Consider the following 22,347-nt stretch of genomic DNA (forward strand, 5'->3'; position numbering starts at 1 on the left):
TTTCTTGTCTGCCAACCCGATCACGGCCACTTGAGTAGAGATCACTTCGGCTGCTTGAGTAACTGTCTCGACTTCCACCATATCCGTCTCGTGAGCTGCTGTAATCATCATAGCGACTGCTTCCACCATAAGATGGCGGGGGCCCACGTGTAGGTGGAGCACTACGTGAGTTACCATAACTCTCATAGGAATCTCTGTAGAAGCCTCCACTTGGGTGATCTGAATAATCGCGATCACGACCATAGCCATCTCTATCACTATAGCCTCTAGAGGGATAGTCATCCCAAGCTTGTTTTAATCGGGGAGCTCCACCAAACACTGTCCACCATGGGTAACTGTTATCACATTTGACACATCAGTGTCACAGTGTTCAACTTCACAGCAACCACAAGTTACCTCCGTACAGCAAGTGGACACACCAGGGCTATATGACCTAGAAGAATGTTTGAACAAAAACAATGAACAAAATAAAAATCCCTGAGGGCCGCGGATTAGAAGTCATCCACCTTTGGCTTGGTAGCATCACTTTCTCTCCACTAGGCCAACTGATCTCTATTTTGGTGTTATTGTTGTTAAGTGCTCTTGAGTCTTAGGCGATCATAGCGAACCTATGAATGAAAGTCCCCAACACTTGTGTGGCTTTCATCCTTTTGTTTATCATGCTATAATTTTTTTACATTTTTGTCTCTACCATATTATAGCATGTTGTTGTATACAATCCTGCCAGAACAGACCCATAAATGACTCTTTAAAGGGTTTTCAGAGGCAGTAAATGACAAGGGAGAAGATTGCCCATCCTTCTCCTGCAGAGCGGTTGGTGGATTTGAACCTCACAGCTTTGGGTTTGCAGTGCAGTTTCTTACTGCTAGGCCACCACTAGGCCACCAGAGTTCTGTGTATTAGTGCATAAGGTCTTGCAGCAATTGGGGATTTCCATGTATTTTTACATCAGTCTTCACACTGAGTCAAGAAGTGCACAGTGTAGAGGCCCTGGGTCCAAAGGATGTGCTCTACTCTTAGTCCTTCTTTCTTGGTGGGAATGAGATCCTCCCCTTTCTCGGTTGGATTCTTTCATCTCTTTTAAAATAAAAATTGATGCAGGCTATACCCCAAGAAAACTCCTCTTATCTCAGGATTAGGTTTGACCTGATTTAGGAGGCTGCATCCCACCCTAATCACCTGACAGCTGTTTTGCTGATGACACCAGATCATGTCCAGGGTGTATAACTGCAAGCCCACTGAGAAGCATGGCCCTGCCAAGTTAGCATACATTTAGGGGTGACATATTTAAGTTCATGAAGGTACTAACTCCAGCCTTCACCTGTTCTCAGGGCTAAAGTTAGGTAAGTGGTAGATAACCTGTCCGGTTTAGATTTGACTTAGAAATTAGAGTTTAAGACATAATTCTGCTGACTCTCTTTTAGCTTGAGTCTGAATCCTCCCAATGTGCATCTCTTTTACAATCAGTACAATCATAAGAACTTCAAAGGGGAACCTATTATTTTGGTGACCTACTTTGTAGGGTGTTGTATTGCTAACCCAATGGCAGCACCTCTCTGGTGGTTCAAATCCACCACCTGCTCCACGGACAACCTCCAAGCATGCAATTTATACCCTCCCAAAATCAGTAGAGGCTCAACTATGAGTTGATTCCACCTTGACAGCAATAAATTTCTTTTTTTAGTCTTGTTTGCTTATTTCTTTTGCTGCTATTCCTGTATTTTGAAGGTATACTTCCAAAAAATAATTCAGAAGCACATTTCATATGTATTAGTAAGGCCTTATGCAGACAGTTTCTTATGGGGATGTGTCCTGTCTCCATACCTTTTCAACCTGAATGCAGAACAGATCATTCGGGAGGCTGGACTCTATGAGGAGAAATGTGGCATCAGGATTGGTGGAAGATCCATAAACAATCTGCGTTATGCAGATGACACAACCCTGCTTGCTGAAACTGAGGAGGACCTGAAGCGCTTGCTGCTGAGGGTCAGGGACTGCAGCCTTCAATATGGATTGAGGCTCAATGTCAAGAAGACAAAGATTCTCACCATTGGACCAATTGGCAGCATCAGGATGGATGGTAAAGAGATTGAGATTGTTCACAGCTTCAGCTTGCTTGGCTCCACAGTCAACACTCTTGGCACCAGCAGCCAGGAAATTAAAAGATGTATTGCCATGGAAAAGTCTGCTGGTAGGGACCTCTCTAAATTACTCAAGAGCAACGGTGTGTCTCTAGAGACAAAGGTGCGTCTGGTACAGGCCATGGTCTTTGCAATCACTTGCTATGGATCAAAGAGCTGGACAATGACCAAGGAGGATAGAAGGAGAATTGATTCTTTTGAGCTTTGGTGTTGGAGAAGAGTGCTGAAGGTGCCATGGACTGCTAAGACAACAGATTCATCCTGGAGAGGGTTAAACCGGGCTGCTCCTTGGAGGCAAGAATTCTGAGGCTTCGTCTGACATACTTTGCTCATGTTCTAAGGAGAGACCAGTCCTTGGAGAGGGACATCATGCTTGGGAGGGTGGCGGGCAGGCACAGGAGGGGAAGGATCTCTGGGAGATGGATTGATTCGGTGACTGGGGCAATCGGGATGTGTGTGTTGGAGGCAATGAGATTGGCACAGGACAAAGCAGGTTAGAGCTATTGTGCATAGGGTCACTATGAGTCGCAAGCGACTCAACGGCACATAACAACAACAACATATGCAATTTCACAAATGTTGTTGTTATGTGTTGTCAAGTTGACTATGACTTACAGCGACCCTGTGACAACAGCTCTGAACCTTACTCTACCTTAAGGCAACCTCACCTCTGACACATCTGACCCCATTGCCGCTGTCATCTCATCCGGGGTGTGATAAGATCCTGGCAGGGGAATGAGACCCCTTCCTGCATGCACTTAGCATCCACTCTTTCAAGCATGAAGTCCTTCTTCAAGGACTGACCTCTCCTGCCAACATGCCAAAAGTATGTGAGACAGAGCTTCAGAATCCTTGCTCCAAAGAGCAACCTGGTTTAATCCTCTCCAGGACAGACCTGTTTGTTCTCTTGGCAGTACATGGTATGTTCAATACTCTTCTCCAGCAACAAAACTCAAAGGTATTTATTCTTCTTCTATCATTCTTAGTAGTCGTCCAGCTCTCTGACACATAGTAAGCAACTGAGAAGACCATGGCCTAGACCAGGTGCATCTGAGTGTCTAGGATGAACCATTGCTCTTTAGCACTCTGGAAAGGTACTTGACAGCAGATTTTCCCAGTGCATCTCATCTTTTGATTTCCTGGTTGCTGGTACCAAGGATGTTGATTGTGGAACCAAGTAAGATTAAATCATTAAAAAAACATCAATCTTTTCTTCATTTATCATGATTGCCAATTGGCCCAGTGATGAGGATTTTTGTTTTCATGTTGTGGAGGTACAATCCATATGGAAGGCAGCAGTCCTTGACCCTCTGCTGCAAAAGCCTCATTCACATTAGTGCCTCCCTTTTCTACATTTGCAGAACAATCTAGAAAATGTGAACACTTCTTATTTTGACCTTCCTTTATCACCTTGAGACCATTTTGTCCTCCTGGACATGTATTTAATAATGTTTTGCATGAATAAGTAGAATATTGAATATGTCTTTGAAAGATGCCTGAGATAATGTCTTTTAAGATCATGAAGATAAGAAGCACAAAAAAGCCCTTGTGAGCTTAAGCAGCCTGGATTGAATTTTCCACCTTTTCTTAGAAAGAGATGGTTGACTAGTGCATGTCCCAAATGCATCTTTCTTTTTGGATTTTAAAATGGTCCCTCAACAGAGCTGAGAGGTGAAGGAAAGGTGTGCCTTTTAATTTTTCACAAGTTAATTTTGCTTGTTTGGGAAAGCAGATTACTCATTTTGTTCCAAGGCAAGGTTTCATGAAATTAATTTAGTCAATAAAATAGATGGCTTTTTCCCTATCCCTGAACAACTTGGTTTCCAAATGATACTTGGCACATGGCATTTAAGCAAACCACCTCATTAAGCTGAAGCTCCTGAAGAAAATGTTTTCAGTATGGAACATTTGTAATTAAGGCTAAAATGTCACCATTTCTTCTGCTTAGCCCTTCTTCCTTAGTTTCTTCTACTTAATTATCTCTTTAATGAGCAGTTAACAGACAGAAAGATAAACTGCTAAGGAATAAGGTGTTAAAGGGCATTTAGGGAAAACAAACTAAAACTCTCTGAGTGTAGAATAGAGCGCTCTGGTGACACAGTCAGTCTGGAGCTGCACTGCTAACCCCAGACTCTCAAGTCCACCAGCTTCTCTACAGAAGGAAGGTGGAAAGCCTCTTCCTATGCAATTCACAGCCTGCTAAAACAACATCCATCATCTCTGCCAATCAGTCAGCCAGGCATCTGTCCTCCAAATTTCCCGACATAGACTGGTGAGCACATCCAGGGCTGCTTCTGTGATTTGAAACATGTCAATGTTTGTGCAAAACCTATACCTAGACCAAGAGGCATGGTTTAAAATTAGGAAGGTTGTACTGTGCATCAGAGAACTGGACAGTGACCAAGGATGACAGAAGAAGAATCTATGTCTTTGAGTTGTGCTGCTGGAGAAGAGTATTGAACATAGTCACTGAGCGGGGGATGGAGAGAGATGCATCAGTCGGTGTCTGTAAGGAATACAGTGTTTGAAGCCCTATAGGATAATTCTACTCTATCCCGCATAGTCCCTGGGCATCAGAATTGACTTGATAACAATGGATTTGGATTTCCTTGAGGTTTGCCAACATTCGTATCAGATATGTGTTATTCTGGAAGTGTGTGATTACTCAGTTCCCTTGTCACCTTTGCATTTTATAATTCCAAGTGTTCCCTTTTTTTACATCTAAGTTCAATGAACAGTAGGTTGATCTCAAGTGCTCTGATATTTGCTGACTGAATGGAGAGAAATAGATTATTCTCAGGCCACTTTGAGGCCTGGTCTCAGCGGTCACCTCATCTGCCTGTATTTTGTTCTTGTCTCCTTCCCTGTGTGATGAGTGTGACCCACCGTGCCCTCAGCTTCTGAGCCTGAAATCTTGGTTTTCTAAGATGGACATAGAAAAATATAAGAAAATTAGTGGCTTTGAAGAATAGGTGTTTATTGTCCCATATTCTGGAGGGTAGATGTTCAAATCCAGAGCCTGAACAGTGCTGGACTCTGTTCATTCTAAAGGAGGTTTCTTCCTTGTTGCTTTCAACTTTGGCAGCTCTGGGACTCTGTTGAAGTTTTGTGACTTGTAGTCGGAGCCTCATTTGGCCCTCTGTTTCTGTTTACATATCTGTCTTCTCCTTTTCTAAAACATCACTCAGAAAGATTGAGATTAGGACGTGAAAAATTGATGTGAATTGTGGTGTTGGCAAAGAGTATTGACTATATCCCAGACTGCTGACAGAACAAACAAATCTGTCTTTGAGGCAAAGACAGTGAAACTTCGTCTGACATACTTGGGGCGTGTTGCCAGACCTTGAAAAAGACATCATGCTGGAAAAGTTGGAGGGTCGGAGAAAGAGCGCAAACCCTGAACAAGATAGATTGACACAGTAACTGTAATAAAAGGCTCAAGCAAAGAGGAGACTGTGAGCTCAAGAAAGGGCAAGGTTTCAATCTATTGTTCACTGGGTTGTTTAGAGTCACAATTGAGTCAAGGACACCTGACAATAACGCCATATTCCAGGATGACTTCACTGCTTTAACTGATAACATCAGTAAAGAAAAGCCTTATATCCTCAAACAAGGTCATGTACACAGGTATGGGGTAAAGACTCCAACCTATCTTTTGGGGGATATCATTTGATATGTAACGAGTACGATCTCTTTTAGATCCAGTGTGTAGTGAGTGAGCAGGCTGGAACTCCCTGGAGAATAAAGGTGGAGGGACTGGCCCAAGGGCACCAATTTGTCATCCCTCCGGCTTCAAGGAGATTCCCCTGAGTTCAAAGAGAAGAAATAGATGTGCTGTCTCTGCAGGATTCCCCCCGCCCCTTTTCCTTTTGGTCACATGTGTCTTCATTTATAAAGCCTTTGCCACAGCCAACCCATTTTCTCCTTTGTATCTTCCTGCATTCGCTCTGAATGAATATCCTGAGAAACTACTGCAGGCTTCATCATTGCTGGTGTAGGAGTCCCATAACCCCATCACTGCTGGTGTAAGGGTCCCCACCCTCTTCACTGCTGGTATAGGGGTCCTCCACCTCATCACTGCCGGTGTAGGGGCCCTTTTTCCCATCACTGCCAGTGTAGGGGTCCCCCACCTCATCACTGCTGGTGTAGGGGTCCCCCACCCCCATAATTGCCTGTATAAGGCTCCTCCACCAGCTCCTTGAATTCGGCTCACTCAGTGCACTCACCCCCTCACCTCCCTTTCCCTCCCAGCCGGCAGTGGTGATGATTTAGCAGAATCACCCACAAATTGCACGACACATGGTGCCTATTTTTTCCACCAGCCCATGTGCTGAAGTCTCTATTACTCACGTGCACCCTGGACGAATCAGGTGCTTCTGTGTAGTCGTCTCTGAATCACCTCATTCCAAAACCTGCACCTGAAAGTCACTTCCACGGCTGCAGAAGGCATTGGAAAATTACAAGCCTTGAGGTTTTAGCCTACGCGTCTTTCCCCTCCCCAATCTTTCTTTCTCCTTCTTGCTTTCTTTAGCAAACCTTGTGAGGGTTTTTCTGCAGTCTCTGGAAGGTATCTAAGTCTTCTCAGAGGATGTCCCCCATATCACAGGATGTTAAGGGAAAAGACTTAACAGAACAGCTCCTCTGTCCCTCATTTTACAGTGAGGCTACCAGGAGCTCAGGGAAGTGGAAGACACGCTCAGAACATCTGAAAGAGACAGCAGCCAACAGGGCCTGGAGCTGCCTGGTGGGGCTCAGCCATTCATGGTGTGACGTTCATTGGTGCAGTCAGAGCCACTCACCACATTCCAATTTAGGAGAGGTTTCTGGATGACACACATGGTTACACATCTCACCACTGACCCCAAGGATGGCAGTTCAGACCCACCCAGAGGTTCCTGGAAGACACAGCTGGTCATCTGCTTTCCCCAAAGTCACTGCCTTAAAAACCCTAAAGGGCCAGCAGCTGCTTCTGAAAAAGACCTATTGAAAACCCCGTGGAGCACAGTTTTGGTCAGACACACACGTGTCACAACACAAACAACACTTTAGGAGAGTTCCATAAAGGATGAGATTTAAAAATTCATTGTTATTATTATTATTTAAAAATTCATTAAAAGGAGAACAACATTTACTAAATTTGATAACTCCTGCCATTGCTACTACAAAACATCTATGGGTGCCTCCCACTAACAAAAGAAGGTCAGTAAAGCTGGCATAGCTATCCGTGGCCATAGGACAGACAGGGTCCAGGCATGAGGACAATTGGCAGCATTGCAGTTGTCGTTCCTGTGACTTGATTGCAGTCTACTGCACATAATTATAAAATGCACCTAAAACTGACTGCACCAGGACCTGGGGGCCACCGTCATGATGACTCTTCAGCCCTCAGCCATGTACTCTAAGGTTCCATCCAGGAGCTGGCTGGGCGGGCTGGCCTCTCTGTCTTGAGCCTTCTCCCTGGAGCACTGCTCCTACCATCCTATCACTGCTTCCTGTCCTGATTCTTTCCTTTCCTGTGGCCTTGCCTCCTGGTCACCACAGCCCCCTTGTTTTTTATCCTAATAAAATACCCTGGATGCCCTAGTGTCCATAAATGGGTAACATGCTGAGCTGCTAATGAAAAAGCTGGACGTTCAAGCCTGTCCATAAGTCTCTCAGAAGAAGGAGCACCTTCTGAAAATTCAGGCACTGAAAAGCCTATGGAACACAGTTTTGATCTGACACACGTAGGTCTCAAGGAGTCTGAATTAATCCAATAGCAACTGGTGACTGGTTTACAGTTCTTCTGTCCTGTTGTCCACACTCACTGATTATAGTGAGTCCTCAATATGATTTTAGGTTTTGTAAATGCTTTTCTGTCACTGTGGATACATGAAGCAGATTGATGATAGATACATATGAATTACTATTTGAATAATACTATTATTATGGAGATCTGGTGGCCTAGTGGGTAATAACTTATGTTGCCAAAGGCAAGCAGTTCAAACCCACCAGCTGCTCTTCAGGAGAAAGATGGACAGTCTCCTCCTTTGTGATTTACAGCCTCTGAAAACCTGCTGGAGGGTCAGCTATGAATTGGTTCTGACTCAACAGCACATAACAACAATAGTATTATGTAGTGATTTTGATCATTATTTTACAAACAAATCTACTCGGGATTACCTTATATAAGTACAGGCGGTTAAATTCCACTAGCAGTTTAAAGAGAGAAAGATGAGCTCCTCCTGTGGTTTTTATAGCCTCAGAAACCAGATGGAGTTGATTCCTGAGTTTAGAGCTATGAGTCTCTTCTAACTCAGTGGAAATGCATTTGAGGGTTTATCTTTCATTTTTTCCCCTTAAATTTTAACTACAAGCCATAGACATAGACATGGACCTAACAACTATTTGACACTAAAATATATCTTCTAGTACCCAATTACATTTCTGACTACTGTTTACACTGAGAAGTGCCTTTTCTTGACATGCTCAAAACAGGGTACAATTGTTTTCTGGAACAGATATACTATTTTACAAAACTAACTTATAGATGCATCTCTCATTAAGAGAGACACTTCTAGAATGAGAATTCAAAATAATGTAAGGCTTGTTTTGGGCTTTTGTTTGGTTTTTTTCTGGTTGAGTCCTCAGAAACAGGGTCACTGGTGTCTCTGCCACACTGGCATGGAGTGAAGTGTACCTTGTTGGATGGGCCCAGCCTGGGCCTAGGCTGGGTCTGATCATGCTCTGTGTATGCATGAGTCCCTGGACACCTACCTCCTTCATATTGCCTTTCCATTGGGTTTAAATCTCTAAAACAAGCTTTTCTACTCATACGGCTTTTCTGTGCCCTTCTTTAGAATAAGCCCATCCTTTCTAGTTTTACTTTCAAACCATATGGAAGTAATGCACACACACATATGCCATTGAGACGGAACTTATTCATAGCTGGCCCTCCACGAGGTCCTCAGAGCCTGTAAACTGCTTAGGGAAGATTTCCCATCATTCTCCTCTGACAGATTAATTTACCAGAGAGGAGCAGTATTTGGGTTAACAATGCAACTCTCTCTGGACTATACCACCAGAGCTCTAAAGAACAGTAATGATTCCTATAATATAATAGTACAGTTCAAAAGTGTGCGTTGGGCTCACTGCTAAAATTAGAGGGAGAAAGGTTGACTTCCAATTACTACTTGTTCAGTTGTGTTTTGACTTGCTGAGTTTTACGGTCCTGGAACTCGCTCTCCTTCCTCTTAGGCACCCATGAAATGAAGGCATGACGCAGGACACAGTGAGAACGGTTGAAGAAGATTAATGTCCCCACAAGGATAACACTTTATCTCTTGACCAGCTCCTACTCATGACTGTCTAATATCGTTTCCACTCCATTTATTGCCTGTTCACATTTCTCTACTTTGTTTTCTTCTAGAGGAGATTTTAAAGACCCACATCGCACACTGGTGGTCTCCTGACGGCACGAGGCTCGCCTACGCCACTATCAACGACTCCCGTGTCCCCCTTATGGAGCTCGCCACCTATACTGGCTCAGTCTACCCGACTGTGAAGCCCTACCACTATCCCAAGGTAGGAGTATGGGCCTGCCCAGCCCTGTCTCAGAACAACTTCTTCTATTATTCATTAGACTCCTTTCACCTCCATTTGATTCAGATATGATAATCGGGTATATTTATGAGCAACGAGGGGGAAAGAGGAAAGATGATATCTCATTACATTACATTAAATTCCTATCTTTTTTAAAAATTCCTATCTCTATTAAGGTGAATTTGTTCATAAGTTTGTGTTTTAAAAAACCATAAAAGGATTGAACTGCTCTTAATTCATCTAACGATTCATTTGTTCATCATTTGTTTAAGAGTAATTGGGAATTAAATAAATATATCATTCAAACTTGTGGTTCTATGGTTGAAAAAAAAAACACCTCACGCTGCCTCATTCTTGTTTTAGAATTTGGCTTCTGTAGTGGGAAGATCCAAGGGTCCCTGTCTTCCTCTGGTCCACTGAGCCAAGCCTTGGCTATTGTCCTTGGTCATGCTGTCCCATTGTTTTCTAATTATTTCCCCAAGACTGTGCTGTTGGCACTTACAGGCAGTAAGAGATAGTAAGGATGTAGAGTGGGAAGAGAGGTGAAAAGGCGCTGCATGGAGGAGAGACGTTCAAACCTTACTTTGATGCCAAATTACAGACTCTCAGACTGAGGAGAGTGCCTGATACTCAACCCTCACATGTCAACTCAGCAGGAAAGAAAGGTTGAAGTCCTAGCCACCCATCACTTGTTTAGATTGTCCATCCATGGCCACTGGGGTCCACTTTGAGTTCCCACCCTGGTGCATCTGAAGAAGTTCCTCAGACTCTGTCAGTGAGCATCGTGGCCCACCAGAGCGTCATGACCCATCAGAGATCTCTAAAACCAATATTATTTTTACAGGGTAGTGCCATCTACTTGTACATCACAAACCCTCCCTTCACATGCCTTGTGTTGAGATGAACAATAAATATGAGGTGAGACAAATCAGGTCAAGGAGGTACAGACCAGAGACGGGAAGCACATCATAATATGGACTCTGTGTTCATACCCAAGATGATCGAGGGTTGGAAGAGCATGAGATCCTGGAGGTCAAGCTTGGTCTTCCATCTTTCCGCTCTGAGAACGTCTAGATGACAGCGCGTAATATAAATTTGCCTTTTAACAGAGTTCTTTCATTCCTCCTTCCACTAATTTATTGTCCCTTTCAATATTATTTTTAACATTTTATTGTGAATTGGGTGAGAGCAAATTTGTTTCAATTCAACACTTGATATTCCTTTTGTTTTCTGTTCTCAGTTCCAACCCCTCAATGTGATAACATTTGTCTCACTTCCTGTCCGTGCTCCCCGTGTCCCTGTCTTTACTGCCCCTTGTTGCCTTCTGAACTGTGTTTTGGAGCAAATGCTGGTCTTTTAAACTTCTATGTCTGGTTGCTTTGAGAATCATGTCCCTTTAGTGTTCACCTTATGGACTTCCCTCTTATTTGGTTAAAAAGTGATCCCCAGAGTAAGTTCATTTCTAGGCTTGAAGGATGTTTAAGAGCCACAATTGCAAGGGTTCCACCAGTCTCTTATCAGACTATAAAGTCCAGTCTTTTTGATGATTTTGAATTTTCTCTGGCACATTTCTTCTTATAGTGATCCTCATTAGAATAGTCAGCAGCCAGGCACCATCTAGTCCTTCAGGTCTTGGGCTAGTGGAGATTATGGTTCAAGTGATCCATTAGTTCCTTGGACTGTTTCTTGAAGGCTTTTCTTTTCTGCACTCAGAATTTCTTTGCTCAGAATAAGAAGAGATAAATAAATCCTGAAGGCGTGTGGTTCAAATCCACCAGATGCTCCACTGGAGAAGGAGGGGCAATCTCCTCTTATACCATTCAGATCCAATTCGATGGTACACACACACACAAAATAATAAATTAAAAATAAATAAAAATAATTAAAAATTTTTAAAAGAGACAAATAGTTGCATCTTTGATAGCATTCCTAAGCATTCCGGGGTCCAGTTAACTACTTAACAAAGTAGAATGTAGAACATTGTCTTTATGGATTATGTTATGCAAGTTGACCTATATATCCCCTGAACCTTTAATGCTAAACTCTCAATTTCAATGTTTCAATCCTTTGAAGTATTTGGTTTAGAAGTCTATATAACTTTGCCCCTGCATGCTATTTTATATAGATGGATATATCTGTAGCACATACAAATACATATGTAGAAATATCTTATGCCAAACCTATGTATGTATGTCCACATACTATCCCACACCTTTGTGCTTTAATATCTACCTATAAATCCACTAATAAATTATTGTTTTTCATACTGCAGGATTGTGTTTAGTTTTGTTGCTATGGTGTCAGAGCCCTTGAAAACTGGCTATTCTAGCCATTGCATTAAGGTAGCTCTGGTGGCCTAGTGGCAAGAAGCTCCCTAGTAAAGGGCACGGTCCTAGCTACCTCAACTGCAAACACATGGTCTTGCAAAACATAAACAGCTATGGAAAAAAATATAAGAGAACACTTTCCACACCATGTGAGATAGTAGTAAAGGGACTGTAAAGACACTGTGTAAGATGGTACGGGAGAGAGGGCAAAGAGACCTTAGCACCACAGTGAAGAGACTATGACAAGATGTACCCAGAGGAACCCTGAGGATGGAGCCAAAGTTAAAGGTTTCCCTTGCTGTATGATTTAAAGAAAAGGTAACTTGTGACTGCTCTGAGAGTTTGCTAGATGATTTAGGAAACCAGAATTTCATTTGTACCGAATTGTATTTGTACCGCAGAACTGAACCTGAACTTCCACTAATGGAGGAATTGTGACTTGTTAATCTGGCTTGGGACAACTGGACTAAACCTGGGCTTATATTGTGCGATATTCTTTGCCTCCTCCACATTCCAAACTATTTTCCTAATAAATCCCACAACTGCAAGTTAATTTGCAATGAACTTGAACTTAATGATTTGTAGAAATAGGTGCAGGAGACTGTAGGGTGTCATGTCTGACCATGTCGTTTTTTGTATGGTATTAGGAATATTACTGATGAGGAAAGTTCCTCTTTATGAAGTGGATAGAAGTCAGACTTGGCCTCCCTCACGTTGTATCTGCTTCTTATACAGTTGTCTTTATCTTTCTTGAATCAACAATTAGCACCCTTCGTACAGCAATCACTTGACCAGGAGACTCCTGCATTGGGTAAGAGTACTATCGGGAAATTCTCCAAAATACTTAAGAGCAATGATGTCCTAAGATTCAGGCCAGGATTTTTTTGATAACCTGCTAGCATCTGTCAGCTGGACAATGAATAAAGATGAGAGAGAAATTGATGCCTTTGAGTTAAAATGTTAGAGAAGATTACTGTATATCCCTGGACTTCCAAAATAACAACTAGATATGTCTTAGGAAAAGTGCAGCCAAAGCACTCCTTGGATTCAAATATCAAAGCTTCATCTCTTATATTTTGGACATATTGCTAGGAGAAGCTGTTTCTTGTAAAGGAAAATCTTGCCTGGAGAGTTGGAGAGTCAGTGAAAGAAAGGAAGACTCTCAATGAGATAGATAAGCACAGTGACTACAATAATGGACTCAACTGTGTCAGAGATGATGAAGGTGGTACAGAATAGGACAGGGTTCAGGTCTATTGTTCATAGAGTCACTGGAAGTCACACTTGGCTGTGATGGTACCTAACAACAACAACTCTTTACTCTTAATTTTTTTATTTTAATATTTTTTAAAATTAATTTTAATGAAAGTTTACAGAGACTTAGAGTTTCCAGTCATTCATTGTTGCACTTTTCTCCCTGTGCAGCCCTTCCCCCAATTCACTTTTCTCTTTGAAAAGAAAAAGAAAAACTCTTTCATTGTTATGCAATCCCTCCCCCAAGTCCACTCCACTATGCAGCCTTCACTCTGGATTTCTGTAATGACAAGAATACCCATTTATATGCCCCTTTTAAACAGTTTTCTCCCTTATCTGTTTCAATGCAATATACATCATTCCTCCCCTCCTTTTCTGTCTTCCCTCAACCCCAATGTCAGTCCCGTTTTACAACACTGGCCCTATGCAATATTTATCCTTTTGTGACTGAGATATTTCACTCAGCATAATGTCTTCCAGGGTCACCCATTTTGCATAATATTTCATGAGTTCCTTGTTTTTCAATGCTGCATAGTATTCTGTTGTGTGACTATACCAGAACTTCTCTATCCATTCGTTTGTTGATGGACTCTTGGGTTGTTTCCAGCTCTTTGCTATTGCGAACAAAGCTGCAGTAAACATGGGTGTGCATATAATAACAACAACTCTTACATATACCTCCCAGTGTCTTTCTTTGCCCTCATCATGCTTGCTAATCTTCTTGCTTTCTCATCACCTATGTTAATACAAAGGTCTCAAGTGTATCAGATGTGAGAATGGTGTGTATAGGGCAGAGTTCCAAACCGTTGTTCATAGGGTTGCTATGAGTCTCATGTGACTCAATGGCACATAACAAGAACAATGAAATCTAGTTAGTAATTTTCCCTCCTTTTTCTTCCTATCCCTATTAACTGCAAAGTAATATTTTTTTGCATAAACTTTTTTTTACTTTATATAAGAGTGATTTAGTGAAATATATGTCCTTTGTAATTAATTGCACTCAGTATAATATCTTCCAGGTTCGTCCAAGTCTGTGAGGTGTTTCACTCATCATTATTCTTTAATGTTGTTTAATATTCTATTGTAGGTATGAGTCAGAGTAAGACACATTAATCATTGATGAACACTTAGGTTGTTTCCATCTTTTTGCTATTGAGAATGATGTCAGAATGAATATGGTACATATATCTCTACTCCTGACACAGTTCTTATTGCTCTAGGAAAAACGAAATACTTAGTAGTGAAATTACTGGATCATGAGATATTTCTGTTTCAAACTTTGTAAGGAAGCACTATCCACTTCCACAGTGGGTATCATTTTACAATCCCACCAGCAGTATGCAAGAATTCCAGGATCCCCATACCCTTGGCATTTGTTGTTAAATCAGCCAATGGCTGTGGTGGTCTCCTTGAGATTTGTGCTACTAACCTTAAAGCAGCACATTTCTATGTGGTTTGAATCCATCAGCAATATTGTGGGTGAAAGATAGGAAATCTCCTTCTATGCAATTTACAGTCTTCATAAACACTTTGAAGGGTTCATTATGATTTGATTCAGACTTAACAATAATAAGTCAATGGCTAAAGATCACAAGCCTTTCTTCCTTTCTTTCTTTCTTTGCTACCTGGATTTTTTCTTTGGTAAAGTGTTTTATCACATTTTTGCTCATTTTTTTCTTTTTTGTACCTACTTTTTTATAACTGCCTTTATTAACTTTTAGTTGTGATTTTTCCATTCAACGTTGTCTTTGGTGATACTGATTGCCATCTCTATATTACAATAGCGCTCTTCCCACTTCCTCCTTATAATTCTTGTTTCCATTAATCTTTCTTTATTATTGTTTCCTTCCTTCTGAATCTTATTCCAGGGTAAATGCTGATCTTTACTCTTTTTTTTCCCAATTAAATTATTTGGAGATGTTTTTGTACTTGACTTGTTGAAGTTTTCTATAAATTTTAGAGATTCCTTTTTTGTCATCTAGGTTTTTGCCAGATTCCACCCACCCACCCCAGTCTATAATTATCTTTTCATTCTTTTGGAGAAATCTTTAGATGTACATAAGTGTTTGATATTTAGGAATTTTCCAATCTTCTACTTTTCTTCTGGTGTTTGTGAATTTTCAGTTATGTTTGATAGCTACTTGTGTCATAAATTAAAACTCAATGCCATCAAGTCAGGACCAATTCACAGCTGACCCTCCAGTGGATTTTCAGAGGCTATAAATTTCACAGAAGATTGCCCAACTTTCTCCCAAGGAGCAATTGGTGAGTTCAAATTACTTGCCTTTAGATTAACAATGTAATTCCCTACTAGACCACCAGAGCTCCTTAAATGTCTTCTGCTTTCCTTCTGTGATCATTATAGTTCCATTTTTCTGCAAATGAATGCCCACTTTTGCCAGGAACATTTAGTGGATTTTAGCTTCTTGTAGAAGATCAACTGCCCATGTTATTATATGCCCTCAAGTTGACAACTCATAGTGACCCCTATGGACAATGACTCTGACCTTGCCCTACCCTGTGCCATTTCTGACACACTTAAGCTCATTTTTACAGTCACTGTGTCAATCCATCTCATTAAGGCTCTATAGGTGGATAGATCTAATTCTGGATTCTCAGTTCTGTTCCATAGGTCTAGATTTCTATCATTGTACCAATACCAGCCTATTTTTACTATCATGTCTGTTTAGTAGAGGTCATGTAGTATGAGGCTTACTGCTTTGTTGATCCTATTCCATAGTACTTTGTTTTCCAAAGGGCTTTCTTCTTTCTTTCTAATTTTGTAGCTTAGGGTTGTTGTTTTTTTCCAACTCTGTAAATAACGTGACTGAAATCCCAAACCAACATAGCATTACATCTCTAGATTGCTTTGGATAGTAACGTCATTTTCATAAATTTAGTAGCCGTATTCATGACCATTGAACATTCCATCGTGGATGCAGGCCTTTTTTGTTTTCTTGCAATTGTTATTGTTGTTGTGTGTCACCGAATTGGAACTGATCCATAGCTGACCCTTCAGCAAGTATTCAGAAACTCTTAATCACACAGAAGGTGATTGCCCATCCTTCTCCCTCAGAACTGCTAGTGTACTTGAACTGTATGCCTTCAGGATTGCAGCACAGCTTTTTTACCACTAGACCACAGCGCTTTCTGGTGGTAGTATTTTAACTTTGGTTTTTTAATAAATCTTTTATATCCTTGATTAAATTTATACTTAGTTATTTCATTATCTTGATGTTTATTGCTAATGATATTATTTTTCTACTTTCCTCTTCAGAGTTCTTTTTGTTCATGTAAATGATTCTGGCTAATTTTGTATGTTGATCATGTTGTTGTTGATTGCTTTTGAGTTGAGCCTGACTCATAAAGGCCTGAAGCCTCTCTACAATTGTCGACATTTATCAAAGTTCATCGAGTTTCCAGAGGCATGTTATTTAGGAAGTGGATGCCACTCCTGCTTCCAAACCTGTCATAGTATGTTATGTGCCTTTAGTAATCTGTGATGTATGGCGACCCTATGTACAGCAGCGCTGAACCCCTTTCCCTGTCCTGAGCCAGTCTCACTAATTCTGATACACCAACGTCAATTGCCCCAGTTACTGAATCAATCCATCTCATCTGGAATCTCCCTCTCTTGCTTTGTCCACCCTTCCGAGTATAGTGTCCTTCTCCAAGGACCAATCTCTCCTGGCCACGTGCCCAAAGTAAATGAGGCAGAGCTTTAAAATCCTACCCATACCACGGTATGTTCAAGACTTTTCTCCAGCACCACAACTCCAACACATCTATTCTTCTTTTATTATCCTTAGTCATTGTCCAACTTTCTGAAGCATAACAAGTAGTTGAGAAGACCATGGACTGGATTACGTGCACCTTTATCTCTAGACTGACATCGTTGCTCTTTAACACTCTGGAGAGGTCCATGACAGCAGATTTCCCCAATGCAATTCATCATTTCATTTCCTGACTGGCTGGTGTCAAGAATGTTGACTGTGGATTCAAGCAAGCTGTAATTGCTAACAACCTCAATCTGTTCTCCATCTAATATGGTGCTTCCAATTGGCCCAGTGGTGAGAATATTTGTATTCTTAACGTTGAGCTTCAATCCATATTGAAGACTACAGTTCTTGACATTTTACAGCAAGTGTGTCAGGTCCTTTACAGTTTCAGCAAGCAAGAATGTGTCACCTGCATACCATAGATTGTTAATGAGTCTTCCTCCAATCCTGATACCACAATCCTCCTCATAAAGCCTGCTTCCCAAATGATATGTTCTGCATACAGATTGAAAAGGTATCAGAACAGGATGCATCCCTGATGCCCTCCTTTCCTGATTTTGAACCATGCAGTGTTTCCTTGCTCTGTTCTGAGGACTACTTCTTGGTCTAAGTAAAGTTTTCATAGGAGCACAATCAAGTGCTCTGAGATTCCCATTTTCCTCAAGGTTAACCACAATTTATTGTGATCTACACAGTCAAATGCCTTTGCATAGTCAATTAAACACATATAGATATTCTTCTGGTACTCTCTACTTTCTGCCAAGATCCATCTGACATTGATAATAAATGTCCCTAATGCCATGACCTTTTCTAAATCCAGCTTGTATTTATGATAGTTTTCTGTCAATATACTCTTTAAGTCTTTTCTGTATAATCTTCAGCAGGATTTTGCTAGTTTGTGGTATTACTGATATTGTTTGAAAATTTCCACACTCTGTTGGGTTAACTTGTCTTGGAATGAGAATAAATATGGATCTCTTCTAGTTAGTTGGCCAAGTATTTGTCCTCCAGATTTCTTGGCACAAGTTGGTGAGTATGTTCAGGGAAGCATCTGTTTGCTGAAATATGTCAATTGGTATTCCCTCTATTCCTGGGGCTTTATTTTTTGGCAAGTCCTTCAGAGCAGCCTGCACTTCCTCCTTCATCACCATTGCCTCATGCTCATATGTTGTTTCTTGAAATTCTTCTGTCAGCCAATTCTTTTTGGGACAATGACTCTGAATACCCCTTCCATTTGATTTTAATGTTTTTTGAATCAATATCCTGCTCATAGCATTCTTAAGTATTGCAACTCATGGCTTGAATTTATTCTTTAGTTCTTTCAGCTTAAGAAATGCTGAGTGAGTTCAGCCCTTTTGATTTTCTGACTCCAGCCCCTTGCACATTTCATTATAATATTTTGCCTTTTCTTCCCAAATAGCCCTTTGAAATCTTCTATTCAGTTCCTTAACTTCTTGATTTCTTCACTTGGCTTTGGCTTCTCTGTGCAATATTTAGAGTCTCTTCTGACATACATTTTGGTCTTTTCTTATTCCTTCTTTGTAAAGAATTTTCTTGATATCTTCCCACAGCTATCTGGTCTTCGTTCATTGTGTTCAAGACCTCAAACCTATTTCTGAGTTTGTTTTTAAATTCCTAGGAAATAGACTCAAGGCAAAATTTTATTCCTGTGGATATGATTTAACCTTCTTTAGTTTTAATTTGAACTTGCGTATGAGTATTTGATTGTCTGTTCCACAATCAGCACCTGGCCTAGTTTTCACTGCTGGTATTGAACTTCTCCAATGGTTCCTTCCACAGATGTAATCATTCTGATTCCTGTGCATCCCATCAGGTGAAATCCATGTGTATAGCCTGTTATGTTTCTTATAAAAGATATTTGCTATGAATAAATCATTGATTGTACAGAATTCTATCATTCTATCCCCAACCTCTTTTGTGTCACCAAGTCCATATTTTCTGACTACTCATCCTTCTTCCTGACTCCCAACTTTTGCATTCCAATCACATATTATTATTAAAGCATTTTGGTTACATTTTCAATCAAATTTTGACTACAACAGTTGATCATGAACTCTACCAATTTGCTAAGGGGCAGTGTTCAGAACTATTGTGCATAGGGTCACTATGAGTTGCAGGCAACAAAATGATACAAAGGATTTATTGAATTTTAAAAATATTTATTAATCAGAGGTACTGATCTAGAATTTTTTTTATTTAGTATTTTTGGTATCATGGTTGTGCTTTTTACAAAAAAAATTAGGGAGTTTTCCATCCTTCTCTATGGAATGATTTGAGTAGAATTTAAGTCAACTTTTCTCTAAATGGTAGAATTTGCTAATGAAGCCATTTGGGCCAGCACTTGTTTCATTGGGAATTTTGTTTGTTTATGATGATCCTTTTATTGTCTTCTTTTGATATGAGTTTACTCAAATTTGCTACCTCAATCTGAGTTAGTTTAAGTAGGTTGAGTGCTTTTAGAAATTTGTCTATTTCTTTGAGGTTTTCAACTTTGAATAGTTCTTCATCTCATAACTCATTGCCATCAAGTTGAAATCAACTTGTAGCTGGAGAGAGAGAGAGAGAGAGAGAGAGAGAGAGAGATTTTTCATAGATTGTGTTTTGGAATAAGACTGCCCGTCTTTCTCCCATGGAGCCACTGGCGGACTCAAACTGCCAGAGAGGCACCACCTTTGAACAAACCAGCAGCACAGCTTCCTACAGACTACGCCAGCAGAGCTCCCTAACATTTGTCATTGCTATTGTTGTTAGATTCCATTGAGTTAACTATGACTCCTAGGGACCCTAGGTATCTGTGCCATCATCAACATCTCTGATAAGCTCAAGCCCATTGGTACAGCCACTGCTGTACAGTCCATCTTTTTTGAGGTCTTCCTCTTTTTCTATGAGCTTCCATCTTTTCTTGCATTGATGTCCTTTTGCCAGGACTGCCTCTTCCTGAAAACCAGATCAAAGTATATGAGGTGAAGTTTCACCACCTGAACCTCTTTAAGTAGCACCCTGGTTGTACTACTCCAATAATTCATGCTTGTCCACTTTTCGGATACATAGGAAGTAACTGAAAAAGCCAAGCCTTGTATCAGGTGCACCTTAGTCTTTAAACTAATATTTTTGCTATTTAGAACTTTGGAGAAGTCTTTGACAGAAGATTTCCTCAATGCAGCAAGTATTTTCAATTTTTAAAAATTTTCTTTTTTTTATTTGTGTACCACTGGTCTGTCCTTTTGCTGTACAGCGGTAACTCATGGTTGCTGTGATGCAACTGTGTGTCAAATGCAATCATTGTTACCCCTGGTGGACAATGTTTAGTGGGGCTTCCAGATTAAAACAAGCTTGGAAGCAGGAGTGGCATCCACTTCCAAAATGGCTTGCCTCCACAAACTCTATGAACGTGGAGAAACGATGAAAGTTATACAAGTGTTCAGGTCTTTTGTTCATAGGGTCGCTCTGAGTCCTGAACGACTCAACAGCACTTAACAACAACAACAACATTTTTCATTCAGTGTTGCACATTTTCTTCCCTCCCTCCTTTATCCCTCTCCAAGCCCTACTACAAACACAGCCCTTGTTCCAGATTGTTGTCATACATACAATAACTAATAATATAGTACTTTCAGATAGTTATTTCCCTCATTTGTTCTATTGAAATGTTTCTTATCCATCCACCTTCTCTCCATAACTTTTTGACCACTGTTACCATGGTTTTTTAATTGTGGATGCTAGTAAAATTAAATTGCTGAAAACTTCAATATTTTCTCCTTCTATCATGATGTTGTCCATTGGTTCAGTGGTAAGAATTTTTGTTTTCTTGAAGTTGACATGTAATCCATATTGAATGCTATAGTCTCTGATTTTCTTCAGTGAAGTGGGTGACCCTGGAGGACATCAGCAGCTTTTCAGAAGCAGTCAATCAAACCAGAGATGACTCATCTTCCTTCCACAAAGCAACAGTGAATTTTAACTGCCTGCTTTTGGGTTAGCAGTGCAACTCCTTGCTATTAAGCAACAAAAGCTCCCTCACTTCTTAGACAATCTTATTTTATGTGCTTTCCCCCCTTTATCTTTCAAAAACTTTATTAAAGTAGAACAAACACCTCAACAAAGTGCTTCAAGTCCATTGCTCAGCCTCCTTTCTGGATTTTGACACAATCTGATTTTTGAGCCCTCTCATTAGGAATTTAGATATTTATTATGACTACATCATCTGGATGGATTGGCTCTTTAATTGTTATGTAATGTCTTTCCTTGTCTCCTATGCTGTTTTTTGCAGTAAAATATGTTTTATCAGTCTATTAATATTTCCACTCCTGCTATTTTTTAATTGTAATTTGCCTGCTTTATTTTTACATCTTGGGATTTTTAGCTTATTTTTATCTTTGTCTCTAAAACATGCCTCTTGGAAGTAGCATACTGATGAGTCATGGTACCCATTTTTCTACTCTTTCTTAGCTTGTCTATTTTGTATGTTTACATTCAGTGTAATTATTGATAGAAGAAAGTAAACGTTAAAAATCAGAGCATAAACAAAATTACTGCTATCTTTTTGGTGTGTATGTGTGTGTGTATGTTTGTACATTCACATTCATGTGTGTGTTTGGTGTTCGTTATTTGTTCTGTGTACTTTTTTGTGCTCTGTTCTTTTTGGTTATGAATTTTCTTTTTATTTCCATCATTGTAGTATATTTTATGTTTCTGAGATATTTACGTTTTTTTAACTGTAATTTTAATAAAAGTTTATAGAGAACTTGGATTTCCATTCATTCATTGTTGCACATTTTTTGTCCCTACCCCCATTTGCTTTTCTCTTTGAGAAACAGATTCTTTCATTGTTGCACAATTTCCTCCCCCACTCCCAGTCCACTTTGCTATGTAGCTCTTATTCTGGGCTATTTTCATGCAAATAATATCTAATCATATATTCTTTTGAAGCAGTTCTTTCCCTCTTCTGTTTCCATGCCATGTATATTATTTATCCCCTTCTTTTCTTTATTTCCCCACAACACTGATATCAGTCCTGTTTAATAACAGTGGCGTTATGCGGCATTTGTCCTTTTGTAACAGATGTTTCACACAGCATCAAGGTCACACATTTTGTATATTATTTCATGAGTTCCTGGTTTTACAGTGCTGCATAATATTCCATTGTGTGAATATACCACAGCTTCTCTACCCATTCATTTATTGATGGGAACTTGGGTTGTTTCCAACTCTTTGCTATTGTGAACAAAGCCCCAATAAACATGT

General features: G+C 40.3%; 1 protein-coding gene across 2 annotated transcripts in view; it reads left to right on the top strand.

The window, feature by feature from the left end:
* Nucleotides 1–22,347, top strand: part of DPP6 (dipeptidyl-peptidase 6) — a 1,353,880-nt gene that overhangs the window by 1,149,516 nt on the left and 182,017 nt on the right. For both annotated transcript variants that reach the window (XM_006887649.1, XM_006887650.1), the window contains one exon: nucleotides 9,550–9,704. In XM_006887649.1, coding sequence (XP_006887711.1) covers nucleotides 9,550–9,704 — 155 coding nt within the window. The remainder of the gene's footprint in view (nucleotides 1–9,549; nucleotides 9,705–22,347) is intronic.

This window comes from Elephantulus edwardii, unplaced genomic scaffold (genome assembly GCF_000299155.1).
Source record: "Elephantulus edwardii isolate Elephantulus edwardi_28Jun2011 unplaced genomic scaffold, EleEdw1.0 scaffold00060, whole genome shotgun sequence".
In the NCBI taxonomy this organism is placed as follows: Eukaryota; Metazoa; Chordata; class Mammalia; order Macroscelidea; family Macroscelididae; genus Elephantulus; species Elephantulus edwardii.